Source organism: Filicampus tigris, chromosome 2 (assembly GCF_054856515.1).
Source record: "Filicampus tigris isolate MCC_2025a chromosome 2, RoL_Ftig_1.0, whole genome shotgun sequence".
In the NCBI taxonomy this organism is placed as follows: domain Eukaryota; kingdom Metazoa; phylum Chordata; class Actinopteri; order Syngnathiformes; family Syngnathidae; genus Filicampus; species Filicampus tigris.
In genome coordinates, this window is record NC_141218.1 from 6966977 (window position 1) to 6994684 (window position 27708).

General features: G+C 41.4%; 2 protein-coding genes across 2 annotated transcripts; both read right to left on the minus strand.

Annotated features, from left to right (window-relative positions):
• Positions 1–513: 513 nt before the first annotated feature.
• On the minus strand, positions 514–7849 carry LOC147151102 (uncharacterized). The gene is made up of 5 exons (XM_086024591.1): positions 7825–7849; positions 5095–5796; positions 3254–4719; positions 974–2389; positions 514–540 (listed from the first exon to the last, which is right to left on the minus strand). Exons 1-5 carry the CDS (start codon positions 7847–7849, stop codon positions 514–516), a joined length of 3636 nt encoding a protein of 1211 aa, XP_085880717.1.
• A 7542-nt stretch (positions 7850–15391) lies between these two features.
• LOC147151103 (uncharacterized) lies at positions 15392–26982 on the minus strand. The gene is made up of 13 exons (XM_086023720.1): positions 26738–26982; positions 26566–26630; positions 26315–26484; positions 20318–26232; positions 19795–19859; positions 19543–19712; positions 17788–19442; positions 17639–17703; positions 17392–17567; positions 16994–17202; positions 16295–16356; positions 16043–16191; positions 15392–15958 (listed from the first exon to the last, which is right to left on the minus strand). Exons 1-13 carry the CDS (start codon positions 26750–26752, stop codon positions 15870–15872), a joined length of 8805 nt encoding a protein of 2934 aa, XP_085879846.1. The 5' UTR covers positions 26753–26982; the 3' UTR covers positions 15392–15869.
• Positions 26983–27708: the final 726 nt, after the last annotated feature.

Sequence of the window (27708 nt, forward strand, 5' to 3'; positions counted from 1 at the left end):
CCGTTGTTGTGGCAGCTGTTGTTGTTTCTTCCGTTGTTTTGGCAGATGTTGTTGTTCCTCCCGTTGTTGTGGCAGCTGTTGTTTGTTCGGCATGTGTCGTCACAGCTGTTATTGTGGCAGCTGTTGTTGTTTCTTCCGTTGCTGTGGCAACTGTTGTTGTTTCTTCCGTTGCTGTGGCAACTGTTGTTGTTTCTTCCGTTGTTGTGGCAACTGTTGTTGTGTCGGCCAGTGTCGTCACTGCTGCTGTTGTGGCAGCTGTTGTTGTTTCTTCCATCGTTGTGGCAACTGTTGTTGTTTCTTCCGTTGTTGTGGCAGCTGTTGTTGTTTCTTCTGTTATTGTGGCAGCTGTTGTTGTTTCTTTCGTTGTTTTGGCAGCTGTTGTTGTTTCTTCCGTTGTTGTCGCAACTGTTGTTGTTTCTTCCTTTGTTGTGGCAGCTGATGTTGTTCCTTCCGTTGTTGTGGCAGCTGTTGTTGTGTCAGCAGGTGTCGACACGGCTGTTATTGTGGCAACTGTTATTGTTCCTTCCGTTGTTGTGGCAGCTGTTGTCGGTTCGGCATGTGTCGTCACATCTGTTGTTGTGGCAGCTGTTGTTGTTTCTTCCGTTGTTGTGGCAACTGTTGATGTTTCTTCCATTGTTGTGGCAGCTGTTACTGTGTCGGCAAGTGTCGTCACTGCTGCTGTTGTGGCAGCTGTTGTTGTTTCTTCTGTTGTTGTGGCAGCTGTTGTTGTTTCTTCCGTTGTTGTGGCAGCTGTTGTTGTGTCGGCAATTGTCGTCACTGCTGTTGTTGTGGCAGCTGTTGTTGTTTCTTCCGTTGTTGTGTCAGCGGTTGTTGTTTCTTCCGTTGTTGTGTCAGCGGTTGTTGTTTCTTCCGTTGTTGTGTCAGCGGTTGTTGTTTCTTCCGTTGTTGTGGCAGCGGTTGTTGTTTCTTCCGTTGTTGTGGCAGCTGTTGTCGGTTCGGCATGTGTCGTCACATCTGTTGTTGTGGCAGCTGTTGTTGTTTCTTCCGTTGTTGTGGCAACTGTTGATGTTTCTTCCATTGTTGTGGCAGCTGTTACTGTGTCGGCAAGTGTCGTCACTGTTGCTGTTGTGGCAGCTGTTGTTGTTTCTTCTGTTGTTGTGGCAGCTGTTGTTGTTTCTTCCGTTGTTGTGTCAGCGGTTGTTGTTTCTTCCGTTGTTGTGGCAGCGGTTGTTGTTTCTTCCGTTGTTGTGGCAGCTGTTGTTGTTTCTTCCGTTGTTGTGGCAGCTGTTGTTGTGTCGGCAATTGTCGTCACTGCTGTTGTTGTGGCAGCTGTTGTTGTTTCTTCCGTTGTTGTGTCAGCGGTTGTTGTGTCTGCAATCGTCGTCACTGATGTTGTTGTGGCAGCTGTTGTTGTTTCTTCCGTTGTTGTGGCAGCTGTTGTTGTTTCTTCCGTTGTTGTGGCAGCTGTTGTTGTTTCTTCCGTTGTTGTGGCAGCTGTTGTTGTTTCTTCCGTTGTTGTGTCAGCGGTTGTTGTGTCTGCAATCGTCGTCACTGATGTTGTTGTGGCAGCTGTTGTTGTTTCTTCCGTTGTTGTGGCAGCTGTTGTTGTTTCTTCCGTTGTTGTGGCAGCTGTTGTTGTTTCTTCCGTTGTTGTGGCAGCTGTTGTTGTTTCTTCCGTTGTTGTGGCAGCTGTTGTTGTTTCTTCCGTTGTTGTGGCAGCTGTTGTTGTGTCGGCAATTGTCGTCACTGCTGTTGTTGTGGCAGCTGTTGTTGTTTCTTCCGTTGTTGTGGCAGCTGTTGTTGTTTCTTCTGTTGTTGTGGCAGCTGTTGTTGTTTCTTCCGTTGTTGTGTCAGCGGTTGTTGTTTCTTCCGTTGTTGTAGCAGCGGTTGTTGTTTCTTCCGTTGTTGTGGCAGCTGTTGTTGTTTCTTCCGTTGTTTTGGCAGCTGTTGTTGTGCCGGCAATCGTCGTCACTGCTGTTGTTGTGGCAGCTGTTGTTGTTTCTTCCGTTGTTGTGGCAGCTGTTGTTGTTTCTTCTGTTGTTTTGGCAGCTGTTGTTGTGTCGGCAATCGTTGTCACTGCTGTTGTTGTGGCAGCTGTTGTTGTTTCTTCCGTTGTTGTGGCAGCGGTTGTTGTTTCTTCCATTGTTGTGGCAGCGGTTGTTGTTTCTTCCGTTGTTGTGTCAGCGGTTGTTTTTTCTTCCGTTGTTGTGGCAGCTGTTGTTGTTTCTTCCGTTGTTGTGGCAGCTGTTGTTGTTTCTTCCGTTGTTGTGGCAGCTGTTGTTGTGTCGGCAATTGTCGTCACTGCTGTTGTTGTGGCAGCTGTTGTTGTTTCTTCCGTTGTTGTGTCAGCGGTTGTTGTGTCTGCAATCGTCGTCACTGATGTTGTTGTGGCAGCTGTTGTTGTTTCTTCCGTTGTTGTGGCAGCTGTTGTTGTTTCTTCCGTTGTTGTGGCAGCTGTTGTTGTTTCTTCCGTTGTTGTGGCAGCTGTTGTTGTTTCTTCCGTTGTTGTGTCAGCGGTTGTTGTGTCTGCAATCGTCGTCACTGATGTTGTTGTGGCAGCTGTTGTTGTTTCTTCCGTTGTTGTGGCAGCTGTTGTTGTTTCTTCCGTTGTTGTGGCAGCTGTTGTTGTTTCTTCCGTTGTTGTGGCAGCTGTTGTTGTTTCTTCCGTTGTTGTGGCAGCTGTTGTTGTTTCTTCCGTTGTTGTGGCAGCTGTTGTTGTGTCGGCAATTGTCGTCACTGCTGTTGTTGTGGCAGCTGTTGTTGTTTCTTCCGTTGTTGTGGCAGCTGTTGTTGTTTCTTCTGTTGTTGTGGCAGCTGTTGTTGTTTCTTCCGTTGTTGTGTCAGCGGTTGTTGTTTCTTCCGTTGTTGTAGCAGCGGTTGTTGTTTCTTCCGTTGTTGTGGCAGCTGTTGTTGTTTCTTCCGTTGTTTTGGCAGCTGTTGTTGTGCCGGCAATCGTCGTCACTGCTGTTGTTGTGGCAGCTGTTGTTGTTTCTTCCGTTGTTGTGGCAGCTGTTGTTGTTTCTTCTGTTGTTTTGGCAGCTGTTGTTGTGTCGGCAATCGTTGTCACTGCTGTTGTTGTGGCAGCTGTTGTTGTTTCTTCCGTTGTTGTGGCAGCGGTTGTTGTTTCTTCCATTGTTGTGGCAGCGGTTGTTGTTTCTTCCGTTGTTGTGTCAGCGGTTGTTTTTTCTTCCGTTGTTGTGGCAGCTGTTGTTGTTTCTTCCGTTGTTGTGGCAGCGGTTGTTGTTTCTTCAGTTGTTGTGGCAGCTGATGTTGTGTCGGCAAGTGTCATCACTGCTGCTGTTGTGGCAGCTGTTGTTGTTTCTTCTGTTGTTGTGGTAGCGGTTGTTGTTTCTTCAGTTGTTGTGGCAGCTGTTGTTGTGTCGGCAATCGTCGTCACTGCTGTTGTTGTAGCAGCTGTTGTTTCTTCAGTTGTTGTGGCAGCGGTTGTTGTTTCTTCCGTTGTTGTGTCAGCGGTTGTTGTTTCTTCCGTTGTTGTGGCAGCTGTTGTTGTTTCTTCCGTTGTTGTGGCAGCTGTTGTTGTTTCTTCCGTTGTTGTGGCATCTGTTGTTGTTTCTTCCGTTGTTGTGGCAGCTGTTGTTGTTTCTTCCGTTGTTGTGGCAGCTGTTGTTGTGTCGGCAATCGTCGTCACTGCTGTTGTTGTGGCAGCTGTTGTTGTTTCTTCCGTTGTTGTGTCAGCGGTTGTTGTTTCTTCCGTTGTTGTGTCGGCAATCGTCGTCACTGCTGTTGTTGTGGCAGCTGTTGTTGTTTCTTCCGTTGTTGTGGCAGCTGTTGTTGTTTCTTCCGTTGTTGTGGCAGCGGTTGTTGTTTCTTCTGTTGTTGTGGCAGCTGTTGTTGTTTCTTCCGTTGTTTTGGCAGCTGTTGTTGTGTCGGCAATCGTCGTCACTGCTGTTGTTGTGGCAGCTGTTGTTTCTTCCGTTGTTGTGGCAGCGGTTGTTGTTTCTTCCGTTGTTGTGGCAGCTGTTGTTGTTTCTTCCGTTGTTGTGGCAGCTGTTGTTGTGTCTGCAATCGTCGTCACTGATGTTGTTGTGGCAGCTGTTGTTGTTTCTTCCGTTGTTGTGGCAGCGGTTGTTGTTTCTTCCATTGTTGTGGCAGCGGTTGTTGTTTCTTCCGTTGTTGTGGCAGCTGTTGTTGTTTCTTCCGTTGTTGTGGCATCTGTTGTTGTTTCTTCCGTTGTTGTGGCAGCGGTTGTTGTTTCTTCCGTTGTTGTGGCAGCTGTTGTTGTTTCTCCCGTTGTTGTGGCAGCTGTTGTTGTGTCGGCAATCGTCGTCACTGCTGTTGTTGTGGCAGCTGTTGTTGTTTCTTCCGTTGTTGTGGCAGCTGTTGTTGTTTCTTCCGTTGTTGTGGCAGCGGTTGTTGTTTCTTCTGTTGTTGTGGCAGCTGTTGTTGTGTCGGCAATCGTCGTCACTGCTGTTGTTGTGGCAGCTGCTGTTGTTTCTTCCATTGTTGTGGCAGCTGTTGTTGTTTCTTCCGTTGTTGTGGCAGCTGTTGTTGTTTCTTCCGTTGTTTTGGCAGCTGTTGTTGTGTCGGCAATCGTCGTCACTGCTGTTGTTGTGGCAGCTGTTGTTGTTTCTTCCGTTGTTGTGGCAGCGGTTGTTGTTTCTTCCATTGTTGTGGCAGCGGTTGTTGTTTCTTCCGTTGTTGTGTCAGCGGTTGTTGTTTCTTCCGTTGTTGTGGCAGCGGTTGTTGTTTCTTCCGTTGTTGTGGCAGCTGTTGTTGTTTCTTCCGTTGTTGTGGCAGCTGTTGTTGTGTCGGCAATTGTCGTCACTGCTGTTGTTGTGGCAGCTGTTGTTGTTTCTTCCATTGTTGTGGCAGCTGTTGTTCTGGCAGCAGTTGTTGTTTCTTCCGTTGTTGTGGCAGCTGTTGTTGTTTCTTCCGTTGTTGTGGCACCTGTTGTTGTTTCTTCCGTTGTTGTGGCACCTGTTGTTGTTTCTTCCGTTGTTGTGGCAGCTGTTGTTGTTTCTTCTGTTGTTGTGGCAGCTGTTGTTGTTTCTTCCGTTGTTTTGGCAGCTGTTATTGTGTCTGCAATCGTCGTCACTGCTGTTGTTGTGGCAGCTGTTGTTGTTTCTTCCGTTGTTGTGTCAGCGGTTGTTGTTTCTTCCCTTGTTGTGGCACCTGTTGTTGTTTCTTCCGTTGTTGTGGCAGCTGTTGTTGTTTCTTCCGTTGTTTTGGCAGCTGTTGTTGTGTCGGCAATCGTCGTCACTGCTGTTGTTGTGGCAGCTGTTGTTTCTTCCGTTGTTGTGGCAGCGGTTGTTGTTTCTTCTATTGTTGTGGCAGCGGTTGTTGTTTCTTCCGTTGTTGTGGCAGCTGTTGTTGTTTCTTCCGTTGTTGTGGCAGCTGTTGTTGTGTCTGCAATCGTCGTCACTGATGTTGTTGTGGCAGCTGTTGTTGTTTCTTCCGTTGTTGTGGCAGCTGTTGTTGTTTCTTCCGTTGTTGTGGCAGCTGTTGTTGTTTCTTCCGTTGTTGTGGCAGCTGTTGTTGTTTCTTCCGTTGTTGTGGCATCTGTTGTTGTTTCTTCCGTTGTTGTGGCAGCGGTTGTTGTTTCTTCCGTTGTTGTGGCAGCTGTTGTTGTTTCTTCAGTTGTTGTGGCAGCTGTTGTTGTGTCGGCAATCGTCGTCACTGCTGTTGTTGTGGCAGCTGTTGTTGTTTCTTCCGTTGTTGTGGCAGCGGTTGTTGTTTCTTCCATTGTTGTGGCAGCGGTTGTTGTTTCTTCCGTTGTTGTGTCAGCGGTTGTTGTTTCTTCCGTTGTTGTGGCAGCGGTTGTTGTTTCTTCCGTTGTTGTGGCAGCTGTTGTTGTTTCTTCCGTTGTTGTGGCAGCTGTTGTTGTGTCGGCAATTGTCGTCACTGCTGTTGTTGTGGCAGCTGTTGTTGTTTCTTCCATTGTTGTGGCAGCTGTTGTTCTGGCAGCAGTTGTTGTTTCTTCCGTTGTTGTGGCAGCTGTTGTTGTTTCTTCCGTTGTTGTGGCACCTGTTGTTGTTTCTTCCGTTGTTGTGGCACCTGTTGTTGTTTCTTCCGTTGTTGTGGCACCTGTTGTTGTTTCTTCCGTTGTTGTGGCAGCTGTTGTTGTTTCTTCTGTTGTTGTGGCAGCTGTTGTTGTTTCTTCCGTTGTTTTGGCAGCTGTTATTGTGTCTGCAATCGTCGTCACTGCTGTTGTTGTGGCAGCTGTTGTTGTTTCTTCCGTTGTTGTGTCAGCGGTTGTTGTTTCTTCCCTTGTTGTGGCACCTGTTGTTGTTTCTTCCGTTGTTGTGGCAGCTGTTGTTGTTTCTTCCGTTGTTTTGGCAGCTGTTGTTGTGTCGGCAATCGTCGTCACTGCTGTTGTTGTGGCAGCTGTTGTTTCTTCCGTTGTTGTGGCAGCGGTTGTTGTTTCTTCTATTGTTGTGGCAGCGGTTGTTGTTTCTTCCGTTGTTGTGGCAGCTGTTGTTGTTTCTTCCGTTGTTGTGGCAGCTGTTGTTGTGTCTGCAATCGTCGTCACTGATGTTGTTGTGGCAGCTGTTGTTGTTTCTTCCGTTGTTGTGGCAGCTGTTGTTGTTTCTTCCGTTGTTGTGGCAGCTGTTGTTGTTTCTTCCGTTGTTGTGGCAGCTGTTGTTGTTTCTTCCGTTGTTGTGGCAGCTGTTGTTGTTTCTTCCGTTGTTGTGGCATCTGTTGTTGTTTCTTCCGTTGTTGTGGCAGCGGTTGTTGTTTCTTCCGTTGTTGTGGCAGCTGTTGTTGTTTCTTCAGTTGTTGTGGCAGCTGTTGTTGTGTCGGCAATCGTCGTCACTGCTGTTGTTGTGGCAGCTGTTGTTGTTTCTTCCATTGTTGTGGCAGCTGTTGTTGTTTCTTGCGTTGTTGTGGCAGCTGTTGTTGTTTCTTCCGTTGTTGTGGCAGCTGTTGTTGTTTCTTTTGTTGTTGTGGCAGCTGTTGTTGTTTCTTCCGTTGTTGTGGCATCTGTTGTTGTTTCTTCCGTTGTTGTGGCAGCGGTTGTTGTTTCTTCCGTTGTTGTGGCAGCTGTATTTGTTTCTTCCGTTGTTGTGGCAGCTGTTGTTGTGTCGGCAATCGTCGTCACTGCTGTTGTTGTGGCAGCTGTTGTTGTTTCTTCCGTTGTTGTGTCAGCGGTTGTTGTTTCTTCCGTTGTTGTGGCAGCTGTTGTTTCTTCCGTTGTTGTGGCAGCTGTTGTTGTGTCGGCAATCGTCGTCACTGCTGTTGTTGTGGCAGCTGCTGTTGTTTCTTCCATTGTTGTGGCAGCTGTTGTTGTTTCTTCCGTTGTTGTGGCAGCTGTTGTTGTTTCTTCCGTTGTTTTGGCAGCTGTTGTTGTGTCGGCAATCGTCGTCACTGCTGTTGTTGTGGCAGCTGTTGTTGTTTCTTCCGTTGTTGTGGCAGCGGTTGTTGTTTCTTCCATTGTTGTGGCAGCGGTTGTTGTTTCTTCCGTTGTTGTGGCAGCGGTTGTTTTTTCTTCCGTTGTTGTGGCAGCTATTGTTGTGTCGGCAATTGTCGTCACTGCTTCTGTCGTAGCGGTTGTTGTTTCTTCCGTTTTTGTGGCAGCTGTTGTGTCGGCAAGTGTCGTCACTGCTGTTGTTGTGGCAACTGTTGTTGTTTCTTCTGTTGTTGTGGCAGCTCTTGTTGTGTCGCCAAGTGTCATTATTGCCATTGTTGTGGCAACTGTTGTTGATTCCTTCGTTGTTTTCACTGCATCTGTCCCTGCAGTTTCTGTTGGATCAGGTGTTGTCATCGTGCTCGATGTTGGATCCAGTGCTCTGGTTGTCCTCAAACCTTTGTTGGCGGAAAAAAATGACTTTTTTTAACCCTTTTGTCTTCAGTACAGGACTTGACAAAATATGTGACCCACTATGTTTGAACAGATCACATTACCTGTTAGAATCATGAACGTTGCCATCATCCGTCGAATAAGCATCTTGTTTGGTTTGCTCTGTACAATGGAAAATATTAATCAAACAAACATGCGAATGGGTGGAAGCTATGTGCGTCCTTACAATCAAGTCTTAGTTCTGCCTCATTCAAACATTTTAATAAACTAGCATATTTCCTATAATTATTCACATAAAAAAAATACAAAAACAAAAATGGCTTGTCACGATTTCCCACCACACACACACGTTTGTTCATTTCGATGATAATTATTAGTATTGTAAATTAATCCTTAGTATCAATGGAAGCTATTATTAAAAAGTAAAATGAGATATCATTTGACTTTGGGAAAAAAATGAATAAATGACACCTGAACTTTCTGTTTGTCATCTTCACTTTTGCTAATTTAGCAAAAATGATAATGAAAAAAAAAATTTAAAATACATTGAAAATATTTCTAACGCTTCAGCTTTATTATATATATTTATAAAAGAATATCTAAACACAATTAAACCGCTGAAATTAAATTATCCATTAAAACGATAAATCCTGCATATCACATTCCTTAATACTTTTTAATATTGCTAATATGATTAAATATACAGTAGACTAGAAAATATTAAATAGATTGACCAAAACAATTAATTTACTAATTAGTGCTGTTAGTTAAATAAAACTTCATGAACAGTTTTAGTCTTGGAAGAACGCAAACAGAAATCCAAAGTTAAATTCACCAAATGAATTTTAACTTAGAGTTAATGGGGGGAAAAAAATACACATACCTTAAATTGTGATAAATAAAATCAACGCTGAAACTTATCTTGTGTTCTCCAGAATTTACTTTGTTGTATTTTTGTATTTCCAGTTTGAGACTTCACCTTGCTGAGTGTCACCTTGCATCTTTCCCAGAGTCCTTTATAACACAACGGTACAAAAGGTGTTTGGCGTGACCCCAAGGTGATGCATTTGGCTGCAATGTTGTAAAACATTATTGAACAATTCCTGGATCAGGGCTGTCAGCTGTCACTCACACCCTTCATTCTTTTGTCGCCGCGCATTCCGCCTGATTTCCAATGTGACATAAAGCAAATAAAGAATGAGCAATGTGGGCGGAACCCCACGTGTCGCTCACTGCCTAAAAAAAAAAAGAAAAAAAAGCTAAATGTTCATAGTGCATATGAAGCGATGAGATAACTGTACAAAAGTTGATGTTATCTGTACTTAAGTATTTTTTTTTGGGTGACTGTACTTTTACTCTACATTTAAAGATTCATGTCTTTACTTGCTATTCTCTCCCTTGTCAGATTATGCTGGTTATATTTTTTGCTCGGATGACGACACAATGTCAAAGAAAATGTAAATTGAGAGTTGAGCTCTTGGTGCCTTGTACTGTGGGAACAAAAAGAGACGGTACCAACATTGGGAAACGTGAAGCAGTGAGAAATTAGATATTTCCCATTCATGGCTTCATTTAAGAAAATAATGCAGTTTGATGTCGTATGTTGTAAAAATCATTGGTTTGTTGTCATGTCAACGGATTTCTTTTCTTCCGTCTCTGTACACAGATCGTGCAAGTTAATAAAAAGAAATCTATTTTCTGTGCATAGATTTTTTTTCCCTCCCCTTGTCCCGCCAAGTTATCAAAAAGAATATTGAATATAAGTGATTGGCTATTGCAAACTATAGTGTGTCTAATTTTCGTGGCAACGATACACTCCCAGAGTTCTATTGTACTGCAGCAATGAAGCGATGAGAAAAATATGATCCCCGTGACGTCTGTCTTCATTCATGTCACGCTGTTGTTGGTTTAACATTTCTAATGTCGCGCTTTTGGAAACAAAACGGCTTCAACGTGCCTCGGTTTTATGCACAATGCGCATGTAATGCTGAGAACGACACCGATTCCATGATTCATCCATTATTACGTCATATGAAGGCAAAACATGCACGCAAGATATTGAACGAGCAATTGTAATTACGTTTTATTGCGAGCGTCTATTTCGTACAGCGATTCCCACCCACCGTTGAGAAAAAGAATCCCATTTACCTTAATTGGCCCAAAAAATGATCATTTTTTGACGTAATGCAGATTTGTTCATCTATCTATGCCAGTGATGTATAATGACAGGGAGTACAGTCAAATGCTCTTCCACTAGATGGTACAAGGCACACCTGTTGCTATACGTTGTGTATTAACTATAATGTCTATATTAGAAAGGAAGAACATCAGGGCCATCTAGTGATGGAACGCAAAACCACTGGACACTGAATTTGATATTTATACTGCCAACAATGGCTTTAATTCTTATACAGCGTGCAAAGGTTTTAATTTGTATCAAGACAGCGGCCGCGCAACAAATAATAGACAGCAGTGTTGGTAAATCCCAGAAAAACAAGTTTATTATTTCTATTTATTTATTTTTACTCCCGGTCACAAATCGCTTATGAGTTGTTGTTTTTCTCACATTCTCTGGAGTGTCTAAACTTAGGCTTTATTCGTGTACAAAAGCTTTAATTTCTAGACAGTGCTCAAACGCTCTCTTTACAATCTACAAAAGAGTTTGAGTAGTATACAATGTACAAGAATTTTAATTCTTGTTGTCTATAGGTTTCAAGTCTTATACCGTGACCAAAAAAAAAATAATCTGGGGCAGTGTCTTAAGACTTTAATTTGCATACAGTGTAAAAAGGCTTTAATTAGTATACAATGGAAAAAGGTTTGAATTAGTATACAATGTAAAAAGGTTTGAATTAGGATACAATGTAAAATGACTTTAATTAGTATACAGTGTGCAAAGGCTTTCATTTGTATACAGTGTATCAAAAGTTTAATTCGTGAAGAGCGTCTAAAAAATGTTGTTGGAGCCACTTTCTCTGAAAGCAGTTGTATTTTTGTGTAAATCACGTATTTTTGTCCGTGGAATGAAAGTAAATCATTTTGTTATAGCTGAGGTACATTATTGTAGAAGTTGTACCTTTGTTGTAGAAGTCTTGATCTTTATATTGTCTTTTTTTTTTTTTTTTTAGTAAACCGCCTCAATGGCCAGGTATGGCTACTGCATTTAGAGGTGTGCTCTCCTTGGTGAGGTCAATGGTTAAAAAGCAAGATGGCCGCCTTAAGTCATTTGTGTGCGTGGACAAAGAGCGAGGCGTGCAAGCAAGCCTTGGTCAAATAAGGTTTTGCAAGTTCAGCATTATCCGAAAGCATCATTTGGACATTAGGAAACATTATTTGGACATTTGGAAGCAACCACTACGTGACTCCGGACCTCCTCGCCTGAACAAACAAACCGTGAGTTAATGCATTGAAGCCCTGCTGAGACCTGTACATGCCCCTGAAAATGATTGAAAAATGGCTCAAACTAATTAAATTCTTACAGTGTGCAAAGCCTTTATTTGAATAGTGTCTACAGGCTTTAAGTTTTATAGAGTGTCTAAAGGCTTTAATTCTTATGCAGTGTGCAAAGGCACGTCGCGCTGGGACGGCACCGCCAGGTTTCTGTAGCATACAGCGGGTGCGTTGAGAAACGTTGCTGGTCACCATGATCTGTAATAAAAAAATCCCAAAAAATCTTATAGAGTAGAGGAGGCGTTACATCTGCTTCAAAATATTGAGGATGAATTGTTTGGCTGACACACAGCGAGTCAGAGTAAAAAAAAGTCCCCCTGCCCCGGCGAGGAGGAGGATCGAGCCGTGCCGGGTGTGGTGAAATAGGCTGTCACATCATGTCATGTCATGACGTTGTGAGTAGTGCATGCCAGACAGTTGAAATAAATCAAATAATGATCTTATGTGGTGCTTGTTGACATGATTTCCTCATGGAAAAAAAGAGTTCCGGGCTGCGATCGGGACAGAGTTGTTTTGTGTGCTGTACTTCCCATTTACTTCCTCTTATTCTAAGTGAAGCACAGTAAAGCCGTTTGCGACATGCGTCTGCTTTCGTTCGGCTCCAAACCAGCTGTATTTTTTTATTTATTTATTTATTTTAAAATATAAAAGCTGACCCACACGCCGCGCGAGAGCCGCACAGGACAATAGGCGCTCCAACAACTGTTTCTCATTTATTTATATGACATAATTTACATTAATTGATACACACAACAGAATTGTAGGAAACAAAATACCTTTATTAGACACTCGAGCAGCGAGTAATAATAATTTTAGTCGATGACGTCATTGTCAGAGTGCACCAGAGCGCAATGCGTGAAATTGACGGGTCTCGTAGTTCTTGTAGTGTCACTCCTGGTACTCGTAGCCTTAATAATTTGGATAAGGGAGCATTCCTAGCCCCTCGCCGTCATCTTGAAGATGGCCGCTCAGCTGCTAAACGCAGAAGACGACTGATTGAGCAAGTCAGATTCTGGCAAGACAATCGGAAGACACTTGGTTAACCCTTTGTTTACTAAAAGAAAAATCACTAGAACCAAAATTCCTGCTATTACCTGTTAAACAGCCAAACCTATGGCACAAAAAAAAAAATTAAAGGGTTTGAACATCACGGCGGCAGACATTTGTCAAGGCGTTCACGGCGGTAGACTCACGAATGACTTGAATGCTTTCGGCGACGAGGCTGACGTTGAACGTGTTGTTGTGTCCTCTAAGGTGGCGACGACAACCTCAACCGCGGGGAGTCGAAGATGTGCTCCTGATCTTCGGTCCTACATCCGCTCGCGTGTTTACCATTCGCGTCAACAACCCAGCGCATGAGTCGTGGTTTGCCCTTGAGCTGCAGGGACGTGGATGGTGGTCGGCCCTTGAGTTGAGTTGTACAGGACTAGGAAATATGTCACCCACTATATTTGAACAGATCAAGTTACTTGTTAGAATTAGGGACATTGCCATCGTCCGTCGAATGAGCAGCTAGTTTGGTTTGTTCTATACAATGGAAAATATTAATTAAACAAACATGCAGATGGGTGGCAGCAATGTGTGTCCTTACAATCAAGTCGTAGTTCCACCTCAATGAAACATTTTAATAAACTAACATATTGTCCATAATTAATAAAAAATGGCTTGTCACGATTCCCGTCACACACACTTTTGTTCATTTCTATGACAATTATTATCTTAAATGAATCCATATTATCAAAATCATTAGTAAAAAGTAAAATGGGATATAATTTGATTAAGGAAAAAAATAATAAATTTAAACCTGCACTTTTCATTTGTCTTCCGCACTTTTGACCATTTAGCTGAAGTGATTATTGTAAAAAAAAAAAAAAAAAATGTTTAAAATAATTTCTAAATACAATTAAACCAGTGAAATTGAAATGTCTTAAACAGTCATAAAATAAAATTATAAATCATGCATATCACATCCCTTCTAATTTTCAATCTTGCTAATATGATTAAATATACACGAGAAAATATTAATTATATTGACAAAAACTATCAAAATACTAATTTGTACTGTTAGTTAATTTAAAACTTACAAAAAGTTTTAGTCTTGGAGGAGCACGACCAGAAATCTAAAGTTACATTCACCCAAAATATTTCAACGTTCAAGAATTAAAGGGGAGAAAAAATACACATACCTTAAATTATGATGAATAAAATCAACGCGGAAACTTATCTTGTTCTCTAAAGATTTTCCTTTTTTGTATTTTGGTATATCCAGTTTGAGACTTCACCTTGTTGAGTGTCACTTTTGCATCTTTCCCAGTGGCTTTTATAACGCAACGTTACAAAAGGCATTTGGCGTGAGCCCAAGGTGATGCATTTGGCTGCAATGTTGTAAAATATTATTGAACAATTCCTGCATCAGGGCTGTCAGCAGTCACTCACACCCTCCATTCTTTTGTCGCCGAGCATTCCGCCTGATTTCCAATGTGACATATTCAGCAAATAAAGAATGAGCAACGCAGCCAAACCCATGCATCGCTCACTGCAAAAAAAAAAAAAAAAAAAAAGCTAAACCTGACAATGATACACTCCCAGGGTTCTATTTGTACTGCAGCAACGAAGCGACGAAAAAAAATATGATCCTCGTGACGTCTTCATTCATGTCACACTGTTGTTGGTTTAACATTTCGTTTTACGTCACACCAGTCAAATTTTCAATAATCCACATACAAAATACTAAAGCATGCAGTTTGAGTGAATTCACTTGTCCTGAGACCAAATCTAAAAAAATCTAATGAAAAGAATGCTTTAAAATAGTTTTAAAAATACCAAATAAATCTAGAGTTCCCCTAAAATGCCATTTTTCTCTTGTCCCACACCAAATGACCAAATTGAATCTTAAATAAAACGTTTATATTTCTTATTGGGGGTATTATTTGTTTCATTGCTGGCTCTTGTCTCTTGGAACATTTATTGTAATAAACATGATATTTTAGATTATTATTATTCATGGAATGTGTCCCAGGAAATCCCACCAAAATAATAATAACAATAATAATAATAATACTTAATATTATAATGATAACAATAATAATAATAATAATAATAATTATTATTAATATAATATAATTATAATAATGACTATTATTTATTAATATTAATTATTCATAATAATTATTATTTTTATTATCATTGATGAATATGTAGCAGAAAATAAAGTGAAGGTTTATTTTTCAAGCCAGAATGTCTTCCAATTCCGGAATGACCCTTCTAAAGTTGCACTTTTGGAAACAAAACTACTTCAACATGACGCCTCAGTTTTTTGTACAATGCGCATGTAACTCTGAGAAAGCCCCGTAATTACGTTTTATTGCGAGCGTCTATCTCGTACAGCGATTCCCACTCACCGCTGAGGAATAGAATCCCATTTACCTTAATTGGTCTGAAAAGAATTATTTATTGACAACTAAAAATGCAGATTTGTCCATCTATCTATGCCAGTGACGTATCGTGACAGGGAATACAATTAAATGCTCTTCCACTAGATGGCACAAGGCACATTGAGCCACCTGTTGTGACCGGGTGACATTGCAAAAGAGTCCTTCAAAAAGAGTACAATGAATCCCTGCTCTGTATTAACTACAATGTCTATATTAGAAAGAAAGAATATCAGGGCCATATAGTGATAGAACGCAAAACCACTGGATACTGAATTTCATATTTACACTGCCTACAATGGCTTTAATTCTTATATAGTGAGCAAAGGTTTTAATTTGTATAAAGATATTTCCACCCAAGAGGGCACAGCCACAGGTCTGCGGCCACCTGGTGGTGAAATGTACAGCTTTTTATTTTTTTTTTGTATTTTTTATGTGTATTTTGTACCGTGATCACTACTGCCTGGACACTCATTATTAATTCTATGCCAGAGGCTGTGGGCCGGTAGATATTTGAACATGGGCCGCGTTTAGCCCCCAGGCCGGACTTTTATTATATACTGTACAAATGCTTTAATTTCTACACAGCGCTCAAAGTCTTTTGGTGTTATAGTCTACAAAGGATTTGATTAGTATTTTAATTCTTGTAGTCTAAAGGTTTCAATTCTAAAATAGTGACCAAAAGCTTTAATTCATGGTAGTGTCTAAAGACTTTAATTTTCATACAGTGTACCAAGATTTTATTTCTTGTAGTCTAAAGGTTTCAAATCTTAAACAAGGAGCAAAAACGTTCATGTTTATACAGCGTACAAAGTTTTAATTAGTATACAGTGCAAAAAGACTTTAATTAGCATGTAGTGTAAAATGGCTTTAATTAGTATGCAGTGTACAAAGGCTTTAATCCAATAGAATGTTTAAAGGCTTCAATTCTTATACAGTGTACAAAGCTTTTATTTGAATAGCGTCTACAGGCTTTAATTTTGAAAGATTGTCTAAAGGCTTTAATTCTCTACACAACGTGCAAAGGCTGTAATTTGTATACAGTGTACACAAACTTTAATTCCTTTTCAGTGTGCAAAGGCTTTAATATTCATACAGTTTACAAAGTGGTTAATTCATATACAATTGTGCGTTAAATTATAAACTCCCAGAAATTATATCATACAACATTACCATATACGTGTAACTTAATGATACGGCAATCGGCGATCTCCAGGCATCAGTTTTGGGCCCTCCTGACCCTTATTTGGCGAACCGGCCCAAAGATGCTACTGCTGGTTTGCCAGTAACCATGACAACAGCACCATGCAAGATGCGGTGATGAGGCTCGTCTTATGGCTCGCTCCGCTTGAAACCACTATTAAAAAAAATACATAAATAAATCAATAAGCTTCTAAAAATTGTGCAAAAATATATATATATTTTTTAACTTATAGCTTACGTATGCCGTCCACAAAAATCGATGAGGTGTTCACGTTGAAGGCCGTGATATTGGGCGCGGCGTTGATTAAAACGTCAGCAATGGCATTATTGCCGGGTACCAAGCCAGATGCGAATCTCAAGTCCATGTGGTTGATAATGGAGCCGTTACTGCAAATAAAATAAATAAATAAAAAATCTTGAGTCATGAATACCCAGCAAGACAAAGAGTTCTACTCATATGGGGTGTTTTTTTTGTTGTTTGGTACGTTACCTGAATGACGTTACTGTCAGGTTGTGAAATGAAGAAAATGTGATGTTGTAGAGTGGTTCAAGCTGTGGACAAAGCATCATAATGTATCATCTCTGTTTTGCTTATAGTTTGAATGCTGAGACTCAGGCATTGGAATAAGTTGGCTGGATTCACGTTTTGGGGCGCTTCACAGTAGAATGAGTGTGAATGCTCACTTCTCAGCATCGCTGTGAATATCAAAGTGTGAATGCTGAAAATCAAGCATTTGTTGTGGGCCTCCACAACGTTCTAATGTATTGTATTAGCGTGAACACTTAATTCTCAGCATTCCACCAGACAAGCTGTGAGGCTCACAATGTTATGTTTGTCAAATGCTGATAATCAAGGATGCTGGCGAGTCTCATCATTCAAAAAAGGAGTCAAAATTTTGAGCTCACAACTAAATTACGGTGAATGCTTATTTCTCAGAATTCAACCAAATTAGCACTTTTGTAACCTTCCTAATGTCTTTTTTGTCATTATTGTGCAAGTGCTATGAAACAAACGTTCTTGTCATAATACAGGTTTTGGAAGCCAAGACAATTAGTGAAGATGCTTTGTTCTGATTCTGGTCCCAAAACCTATTTTTTCCACTAGTGCTTAAATTCTGAGAATCAAGCGTGGTTGTAGGTTTTTTATTACTTTAATAATTTGGATAAGGTAACATTCCTAGCACCTCACCGTTGTCTTGATGATCGCTGCTCGGCTGATAAACGCATTTGACGACTGATTGAGCAAGTCGCTTGTGAAAATCTCGCCGACGGACGTAAACCTCAAAGTCCGCGTGGTGAGTGATGTAGCGCTAGTCACGGAATTCTCGGTGGCCGCCGTTGCTGCAGTCGTGGTGGTGTTGGGGTTTGCTGTCATCGAATTTGTTGTGTGTGGAGATTCTGGCAAGACAATCGGAAGGCACTTGGTTACCCTTTGTCCCCACAACAACTTTACTAAAAGAAAAATTACTAGAAGAAAAAAATCCTGCTACTACCTGTTAACCAGCCAAAATTATGGAACAAAAAATATAAGAGTTTGGACATAACGACGGCAGACGTTTGTTAAGGCGTTCACGGTGGTAGACTCACGAATGACTTGAATGCTTTCGGCGACGAGGCTGACGTTGAACGTGTTGTTAGGCTGACCAAGTGTTTCCTCCAAGGTGGCGACAACAACCTCATCTGCAGGAGTCGAAGATGTGTTCGTGAACTCCAGTCCTACGTCCACTCGCGTGTTTTCCATTCGCGTCAACACCACAGCGCGGCTGTATTGCAAAAATTGACAATGTTTTCTCAGTTTGACATACACTTATGCGAAACAATCGCATGGACTTACAAAATTCGAATAACGAAGGTGCGGATGAAGATAAAGCCGAATCTCTGCCTGTAGATGGCGTCACACTGTAACATGGACGGAAAAAAAGGACAAATTATAAGATAGAAGCTAATCTAAAAGAAAAGAAAAAAGATGTCAAGTGGACCCACTGATGTGACAACTCTGTTTTCAAGAGCTTGGTACTGTGCACTGTTGACATCGTTGAACTCTTCCACAAACGGCTCCTCCAAAGTTGCTGACAACACAACAACCGGTGGTGAAGACGTGGGGACTGCTGCTGGACTTGTTAGATTTGCAGCAGTTGTCCTTTGAGTTGCAGGGACAAGGTTGGTGGTTGGCCCTTGAGTTGCAGAGAGAGGGGTGGGGGTTGGTCCATGAGTGGTGGTTGGCCTTTGATTTGTAGGGACATTGGTCGTGGTTGGCCCATGAGTCGTGGCTGGCCCTTGAGTTGCAGGGACATGGGTGGTGGTTGGCCCATCAGTTGTAGTTGGCCCATGAGTCGTGGCTGGCCCTTGAGTTGCAGGGACATGGGTGGTGGTTGGCCCATCAGTTGTAGTTGGCCCATGAGTCGTGGCTGGCCCTTGAGTTGCAGGGACATGGGTGGAGGTTGGTCCATGAGTGGTAGTTGGCCCTTGGGTTGTAGGGATATCAGTGGTAGTTGGCCGATGAGTGGGGGTTGGCCCTTGAGTTGCTGGGGCATGGGTGGTGGTTGGCCCATCAGTGGTGGTTGGCCCTTGAGTTGCAGGGACATGGGTGGTGGTTGGCCCATCAGTGAGGGTTGGCCCTTGGGTTGTAGGGATATGAGGGGTAATTGGCCCATGAGTGGGGCTTGGGCCTTGAGTTGTATGGACATTGGTAGTGGTTGGCCCATGAGTCGTGGCTGGCCCTTGAGTTGCAGGGACATGGGTTGTGGTTGGCCCATCAGTTGTAGTTGGCCCATGAGTCGTGGTTGGCCCTTGAGTTGCAGGGACATGGGTGGTGGTTGGCCCATCAGTGGTGGTTGGCCCTTGAGTTATAGGGACATGGGTGGTGGTTGGCCCATCAGTGAGGGTTGGCCCTTGGGTTGTAGGGATATGAGGGGTAGTTGGCCCATGAGTGGGGCTTGGCCCTTGAGTTGTATGGACATTGGTAGTGGTTGGCCCATGAGTCGTGGCTGGCCCTTGAGTTGCAGGGACATGGGTGGTGGTTGGCCCATCAGTTGTAGTTGGCCCATGAGTCGTGGCTGGCCCTTGAGTTGCAGGGACATGGTTGGTGGTTGGCCTATCAGTTGTAGTTGGCCCATGAGTCGTGGCTGGCCCTTGAGTTGCAGGGACTTGGGTGGTGGTTGGCCCATCAGTGGGGGTTGGCCCTTGAGTTGCAGGGACATGGGTGGTGGTTGTTGGCCTTTGAGTTGCAGGGACATGGGTGGTGGTTGGCCCATCAGTGGTGGTTGACCCTTGAGTTATAGGGACATGGGTGGTGGTTGGCCCATCAGTGGGGGTTGGCCCTTGGGTTGTAGGGATATGAGGGGTAGTTGGCCCATGAGTGGGGGTTGGCCCTTGAGTTGCTGGGGCATGGGTGGTGGTTGGCCCATCAGTGGGGGTTGGCCCTTGAGTTATAGGGACATTGGTAGTGGTTGGCTCATGAGTGGTGGTTTTCCCTTGAGTTTTGAGGATGTGGGTGGTGGTTGGATCAACAGCTGTAGGGACATTGGTGATTGTTGGCCCATGGGTGATGGTTGGCTGTTGAGTGGTAGGGACATGGGTGGCAGTTGGGGCATGTGTAGGTGATGGTCCATCAGTTGTTGTAGTTTCCAATGCTTTGGCTGTTTAAATAAAAATAATTGACAACAACAACAAAAATGAATTGATGCTAACTGAAGAGAATTTTGTGGTGGTGAGTGGTGACAGAAGTCTTCAACTTACAAATGACTGCAATTGAGTCTGGAACAAAAGTGAGCGGGAAATTGTTGTTGGTACTATTCACAGCTTGTACCAATGTCTCAACAACCACATCAGCTTCTGGGATCTGATCAGTCGGAACCGAATTGTTGAACTTCAACTCCATTTCAACTTTTGTGTTTCCCTGTTGTGGACTAAAAAGAAAATAGAAGATGATGCATTTAGATTGGAGAGCAAGTTGAAATTGCCACATGCTTCCTGTATTTCAAATATTACCTAAATCCATTAACAATGGTGCGGATGAAAATGGTTCCAAATTCTTGGAAGAAGATCGAGTCACACTGTAAAAAGAATCAGTTGACTTTAGTAAAAGTAAGTGATGAATGAAAATAGTTGCATTAACTCAATATCTCATGATATAGTCTATCCATCCATCCATTTTCATATGTGCATATTTTCATATGTGCATTGGGTGACGTGGGCTGCGGTCTAAGCATGGAGCTATAGACTTCCCAGTCTCCAGCTCAACTGAGAGAACCCCAGCCCCGAGACTTTCTCCCCGTTGGACATGCCGGGAGCACAACTCCAGGAATGCCTACGTGTTGCCCCGACCCATCTCAGCCTCCTCTAGATCTAAGAAAGAATGGGCAAACTTCGCATCCTGTACACCAGGGCTGTGTATGGACATTCTATCCATAAACGGACAGAACCCATGACGGAGGTCAGCCTCCACAGAGTCCATCAAAAACTTTTAAACAAGTTCTTGCCTGAAATTGTAATAACTTAAATCTTTACGCACCATTGATACCACTTGTGTTTCAAGTTCTTTGTATTGTTCACTGCTGTGATTTTTCAGTTCTTTCACAAAAGGTTCTTCTAGAGTGGCTTCAATAGATACTACTCGTGAAGGACCTGAGACCACTGCAGTTATCTGAGTTGTTGTTGTTGATTCATCAGTAGTTGTTAATTCATCCATTGTTGATCCGTCAATAGTAGTAGTTTGTTTGTCAATAGTAGTTGTTGATTTTTCAATAGTAGTTGTTGATTTGTCAATAGAAGGTGTTGAGTTTTTAGTAGTAGCTGTTGATACGACAATAGTTGTCATTGGTTCTTCGGTAGTTGCTATTTCAACAGTGGTTGTTGATTTGTCAAAAGTAGTTGTTGATTCATCAATAGTCACTTTGTGAGTAGTTGTTGTGGATTTAACAACAGTTGTTGATGATCCCTCAACAGTTGTTGATCCGTCAACAGCAGTCGATTCGTCAATAGTTGTGGTTGATTTGTCCCTAGTAGTTGTTGATCCTTCTTTAGTTGTTGTTGGTTCATCAATAGTTTCTGTTGATATGTCAATCGTAGCTGTGGATTTGCCAATAGATTCTGTTGAACCGTCGATAGTTGTTGATATGTAAGTAGTTGCTGTTGATACAGCAATAGTTGTCGTTGATTCGTCAGTAGTTGTCGGTTTGTCGATAGTTGTTGATTCGTCAGTAGTTGTTGATTTGTCAGTGGTTGTCGGTTTGTCAGTAGTTCTTACGTCGGCAGCAGGTGTTGATTTGTTAGTAATATCTGTTGATACAACAATAGTTGTTGTCGATTCAGCAGTAGTTGTTGCCGATCTGTCAGTAGTTGTTGTCGATCTGTGAGCAGTTGTTGATCCTTCAACAGCAGTTGTTTTGTCAATAGTTGCTGTTGATTCATCAATTGTGTTTGTTGATTTGTCCATAGTAGCTTTTGACTTGTCAACAGTCACTGTTGTTTCATCAACGGGTCCTGTCGATCCGTCAACAGCAGTAGTTGATTTGTCAACAGCAGTTGTTGCTCTGTCAAATACAGTTATTGATGTATCAACGTAAGTTGTTGATTCATCAAGAGTTGTTGATTTGTCAATGGCGGGTGTTGATTTGTCAATAGTAGTTATTGATTTGGTTGGTTCATCAACAGGTGTTGATTTGTCAGTAGTAATTATTGATTTGGTTGGTTTATCAACAGTTGTCATTGATTTGTCGATAGGAATGGTTGATTTTCCAATAGGAGTTCTTGAGTTGTCAGTAGTAGCTGTTGATTCGTCAACAGTTGTTGTTGGTTCATCAACAGTAGTTGCTGATTCATCAATAGTCATTTCGTCAGTAGTTGTTGTGGATTCGTCAACAGTTGTTGTTGATTTGTCAACAGTTGTCGATCGGTCAACATTATTTGACGATCCCTCAACAATTGTTGATCCGTCAACAGCAGTCGATATGTCAATAGTTGCTGTTGATTCATCAGTTGTATTTGTTGATTTGTCCATAGTAGCTGTTGACTTGTCAATAGTCACTGTTGGTTCATCAACAGATCCTGTCGAAACGTCAACAGCAGTTGTTGCTCTGTCAAATAGAGTTGTTGATGTATCAAGATAACTTGTTGATTCATCAAGAGTTGTTGTTGATTCATCAAGAGTTGTTGTTGATTCGTCAACGGCAGGCGTTGATTCGTCAGTAGTAGTTATTGATTTGGTTGATTCATCAACAGTTGTTGTTGGTTCATCAGCAGTTGTTGTTGGTTCATCAACAGTTGTTGTTGGTTCATCAACAGTTGTTGTTGATACGTCATTGTTAGTTGTTAATCCATCAGCAACAGCTGTTGATTTGCTAATAGTAGTGGTTAAGTCATCAATAGTAGTTCCTAAATTGTCAATAGTTGCTGATGATTTGTCAGGAGTTGCTGTCGATTCGTCATTGGTAGTTGATTGGCCAATAGTTGCCATTGATTTGTCGATAGGAATGGTTGATTTGCCAATAGGAGTTCTTGAGTTGTCAGTAGTAGCTGTTGATTCGTCAATAGATGTCATTGGTTGCTTAGTAGTTGTTAATTCATGAGTGGTTGTTGATTTGCCAAAAGTAGTTGTTGATTCATCAATAGTCAATTCAGTAGATGTTGTGGATTCGTCAACAGTTGTTGTCGATTTGTGAACAGTTGTCAGTTGGTCAACATTTGTTGACAATCCCTCAACAATTGTTGATGCGTCAACAGCAGCCGATATGTCGATAGTTGCTGTAGATTCATCAGTTGTAGTTGTTGATTTGTCCATAGTAGATGTTGTCTTGTCAACAGTCACTGTTTGTTTGTCAACAATTTCCGTCGATCCATCAACATCAGTGGTTGATTTGTCTATAGTAGCTTTTGATTCATTAGTAGTAGTTGATTCATAAACAACAGTTGTTGATGCGTCAACTATAATTGTTGAACTGTCAGCAACAGTGGTTGATTCATCAGTCATAGTTGTCCCGTCAAAAGGATTTGTTGATGCATCAAAAACAGGTGTTGATTTGTCAAAAGTAGTTGTTGATCCGTCAGTAGTTGTTGTTGGTTCATCAATAGTTACTGTTGATTTGTCAATCGTAGCTGTGGATTCGCCAATAGATTCAGTTGATTTGTCAATAGTTGTTGATATGTAAGTAGTAGCTTTTGCTACAGCAATAGTGGTTGTTGATTCGTCAGTAGTTGTTGTCGGTTCGTGGCTGGTTGTTGATTTGGCAGCAGTTGTCGATTCAGCTGCAGTTATTGATTTGTAAGTAGTAGCTGTTGATACAGAAATAGTTTTTGTCGATTCATCAGTTGTTGTCGATCCGTCAGCAGTTGTTGATCCTTCAACAGCAGTTGTTTTGTCAATAGTTGCTGTTGATTCATCAGTTGTATTTGTTGATTTGTCCACAGTAGCTGTTGACATGTCAACAGTCACTGTTGGTTCATCAACAGATCCTGTCGATCGGTCAACAGCAGTAGTTGATTTGTCAACAGCAGTTGTTTTGTCAGTCGGAGTTCTTGAGTTATCAGTAGTAGCTGTTGATTCGTCAATAGATGTCATTGTTTCCTCAGTAGTTGTTAATTTATCAGTGGTTGTTGATTTGTCGAAAGTAGTTGTTAATACATCAACAATCAATTTGTCAGTAGTTGTTGATTTGTCAACAGTTGTCGATTGGTCAACATTTGTTGACGATCCCTCAACAGTTGTAGATCCATCAACAGCAGTCGATTTGTCAATACTTGCTGTTGATTCATCAACAACTGTTGTTGATGCATCAACTATAATTGTTGAACCGTCAGCAACAGTGGTTGATTCATCAATAATAGTTGTTCCGTCAAAAGCATTTGTTGATGCATCAAAAACAGGTGTTGAATTATCAATAGTAGTTGTTGGTTCATCAGTAGTATCTGTTGATTTGTCGATTGTAGCTGTGGATTTGCCAATTGATTCTGTTGATTTGTAAGTAGTAGCTGTTGATACAGCAATAGTCTCTGTCGATTCGTCAACAGGTGTTATGTCACTACTTGCTGTTGATTCATCAGTTGTAGTTGTTGATTTTTCCCTAGTAGCTGTTGACTTGTCAACAGTCACTGTTGGTTCATCAACAGATCCTGTGGATCCGTCAACAGCAGTAGTTGATTTGTTAATAGTACTTTTGGATTTGTCAATATCAGTTGATTCATCAACAACAGTTGATGATGTGTCAACTGTAATTGTTGAACTGTAACCAACAGTTGTTGATTCGTCAATAGTGGTTGTTCCGTCAAAAGCAATTGTTGCTGCATCGAAAACAGATGTTGATTTGTCAACAGCAGTTGTTGATCTGTGAAATACAATTGTTGATGCATCAACATAAGTAGTTAATTCATTAAGAATTGTTGATTCATCAACAGAAGGGGTTGATTTGTCAATAGTAGTTATTGATTTGTCAGTGGTTGTTGGCTCATCAACATTGGTTGTGGATCGGTCAACAGTAGTTGTTGATACTTCATTGTTAGTTGTTAATCCATCAGCAACAGTTGTTGATTTGCTAATAGTAGTGGTTAAGCCATCAATAGTAGTTGCTGATTCATCAATAGTTGCTGTTGATTTGTGAAGAGTTTCAATGGTAGTTGATTCGCCAATAGTTGTCATTGATCTGTCAATAGTTGTTGATGCATCAACAGGTTTCAGTCTATCAGCAATAGTTGTTGATTCAGCAATAGTTTTTGTTGATTTGTCAGTAGTCGCTGTTGATACATCAGAAATTGATTGGTCAATTGTTGTTGATCCGTCAACATCAATTGTTGATCCGACAACAGCTGTCGATTCATCAATACTTGGTGTTGATTTGTCAGTAGTAGTTGATTTGTCAGTAGTTGTCGTTTCATCAATAGTAGTTGATTTGTCAGCAGTTATTGATCCGTCACCTACAATTGTTGAGCTAGCAACAGCTGTTGATTGATCAAAAGAACTTGTTGATTGATCAATAGAAGTCGATCCATCAATACCAGTTGTTGATCCATTAACAGAAAGTGTTGGTGCATCAACAAGAGGTGTTGATTCTTCAACATTAAGTGTTGATTTGTCAATAATGGTTGTAAATTTGTCAATACTTGTCGATTTGTCAATAGTACTTGATCCATCAACTAAAATTGTTGATTCAAAGACAGCTGTCGATTTGTCAATAGTTGCTGTTGATTTTTTAGTAGTAGTTGTTGATTCATCAATAGTCAATTCATCAAGAACAGTTGTTGATCTGTGTACAGCAATTGTTGATTCATCAACAGTAACTTTGGATTCATCAATAGTCACTGTTGATTCATCAAGAGTAATTGTAGATTTTACAACAACTGTTGATGTGTCAATAGTTGTTGATCCATCAATTGTTGTGGATCTGTCGACAGCAATTGTTGATGCATCAACAAGAGGTGTTGATCCATCAACAGTAACTGTGGATTTATCAATAGTTGTTGTTAAATTGTCAGTAGTTGCTGTTGATTCATCAATAGTTGTTGATTTGTCAATAGCAGTTGTTGATTCATCAATAGTTGCTGATGATTTCTCAACAATAGTTGATTCATCAAGAGTAGTTAATCCATCAAGAGCAGTTGTTGATCTGTCGACAGCAATTGTTGATGCATCAACAAGAGGTGTTGATTTGCCAATAGTAGCAGTTGATTCATCAACGGTAATTGTTGATTCCTCAGCCATTGCTGTTGATTCGTGAGTAGTTGTTGATTTGTCAGTAGTTGTTGGGCTGTCAAGTTCAATTGTTGATCCAACATCAGCTGTTGATACATTAATAGTAGTTGATTTGTCAATAGTAGTTGAGCCATCAATTATAATTGTTGAGTCAACAACTGTTGATTCGTCAATAGTTGTTGTTGATTTGTTGAAAGTAGTTATGGCAATAGTTGTTGATCCATTAACAGCTGTTGCTCCATCAACAACAGTTCTTGATTCCTCAATAGTAGTTGTGGATTTATCAATAGTAGTTATTTTGTCAGTAGTCGCTGTCAATTCATCAATTGTTGATTTGTCAATAGTAGGTGTTGAATCATCTGTAGTTGCTGTTGATTTAACAATAGTAGTTGATTTTTCAATAGGTGTTGTTGATTCATTAACTTCAATTGTTGACCCAACAACAGTTGTTGGTCTGTCAATAGTAGTTCTTGATCCATCAACATCAGTTGGAGATCTGTCAACAGCAATTGTTGATGCATCAAAAAGAGGTGTTATGTCAATACTTGCTGTTGATTTATCATCAGTATTTGTTGATTTGTCAATAGGTGCTGTTGAGTCGTCAATAGTTGTTGATTTGTCAGAAGTTGAACTGTCAACAGTTGTCTTAGTGCTTGTTAGTTCATTAGTTGGAAATCCATGAGTTGTTGATATAGCCCTGTTTGTTGTTGAAGATTCCTGAGTTTTTGTTGTTGTTGTTTCTGCAGCTAAATTGAAAACAAAAGGAAAGATTAGTTTATAACCCTTGGAACAATCTTAACAGAAGAGAAAGTGGAAATTTTGACTTACAAATGACTACAATTGAGTCTGGGTCAAAAGTGAGGGGGAAATTGTTGTTTGGACTATTCACAGCTTGTGCCAATGTGTCTACAACCACATCAGATTCTGGGATTTGATCAGCTGATATTGTATTGTTGAACTCGAGGTCCACTTCGACTTCAGTGTTTTTTGTTTGTTGACTTAAATAGAAAAAGTAAAAAGTTAATATCAAGTCTGGATCATGAAACTGAGTAAAACAGTTCATATATTTCCAATATTACCTAAATCCAATAACAATGGTGCGGATGAAAATAGTCCCAAATGCTTGGAAGAAGATTAAGTCACACTGAAAGAAGAATCAAAGTTCACAACAAAAGAGCAACAGTTAGTGTTTCATGTTTCCATACAAGAATTGTTGCATTCAATCATTACGACACCTCCAAGAATAACCACCTTCATGTGGTCCATGGGTTTGATTGCCACAATGGTCCTAGGAGCTATGGATGATGTCAAGGGCTAAAATCTCCTAGTTATTTCCCCCAAGGTAAACTGGTCAATGGTGACAGGCAGACAAAGAATGTTTCAAAGGACTCTTACGGACTCAAACAGACAGACAGATTGTAACCCGCCCAGACATGGGACTACCAGAGCCCTACCATGCAGAAAGGCCTGGGATCAGATCACCACACAGGATGCCCAGCCTGCTCCCACTGTGAGGAACCCACGGAGTAGACCTACAACACTCAGCAAGGACAATGTCTTACAGCTGGCCAGGGAGAACCTCAGTATCCCCCTTTTAAGGATCACCACACAGGGTGCCCAGCCTGCTCCAACTGTGAGGAACCCACGGAGTAGACCTACAACACTCAGCAAGGACAATGTCTTACAGCTGGCCAGGGAGAACTCCTATCCCCCTGTTAGACCTAGAAGTTGGGGCTGGAGACAGGGAAGTATGGGCTTCCCTACTTATTCCAGTTTGCGCATGATGCAGACTCAAATGTTGAGGAAAACTGTTTGATAAATGGATGGATGGATGGATGGATGGATGAGCTCATTATATTATAATAATGTAATCACTTAAATCTGTACCCACCATCGATACCACTTGTGTTTCAAGTTCTTTGTATTGTTCACTGCTGCGATTGTTCAATACTTCCACAAAAGGTTCCAACAGAGTGGCTTTAACAGACACAACTGGTGTGGGAACTGAGATGACAGTAGTTGTTGTCGTTGCTGATGATGAGGTTGTTGTTAAGCCAAGGGATGATGTTGGTCCTTCTGTGGTTGTTGATACTTTTGCTGTTTGGTGAAAGTAATTTATATGAAGGTATGAATATATGTTTGGACAAAGGCATTATTTTTGTATTGTCTGCTAGAGAAAAATTAATACAGGAATTTCAGTAAAAATTTCTGAAAAAGTTCAT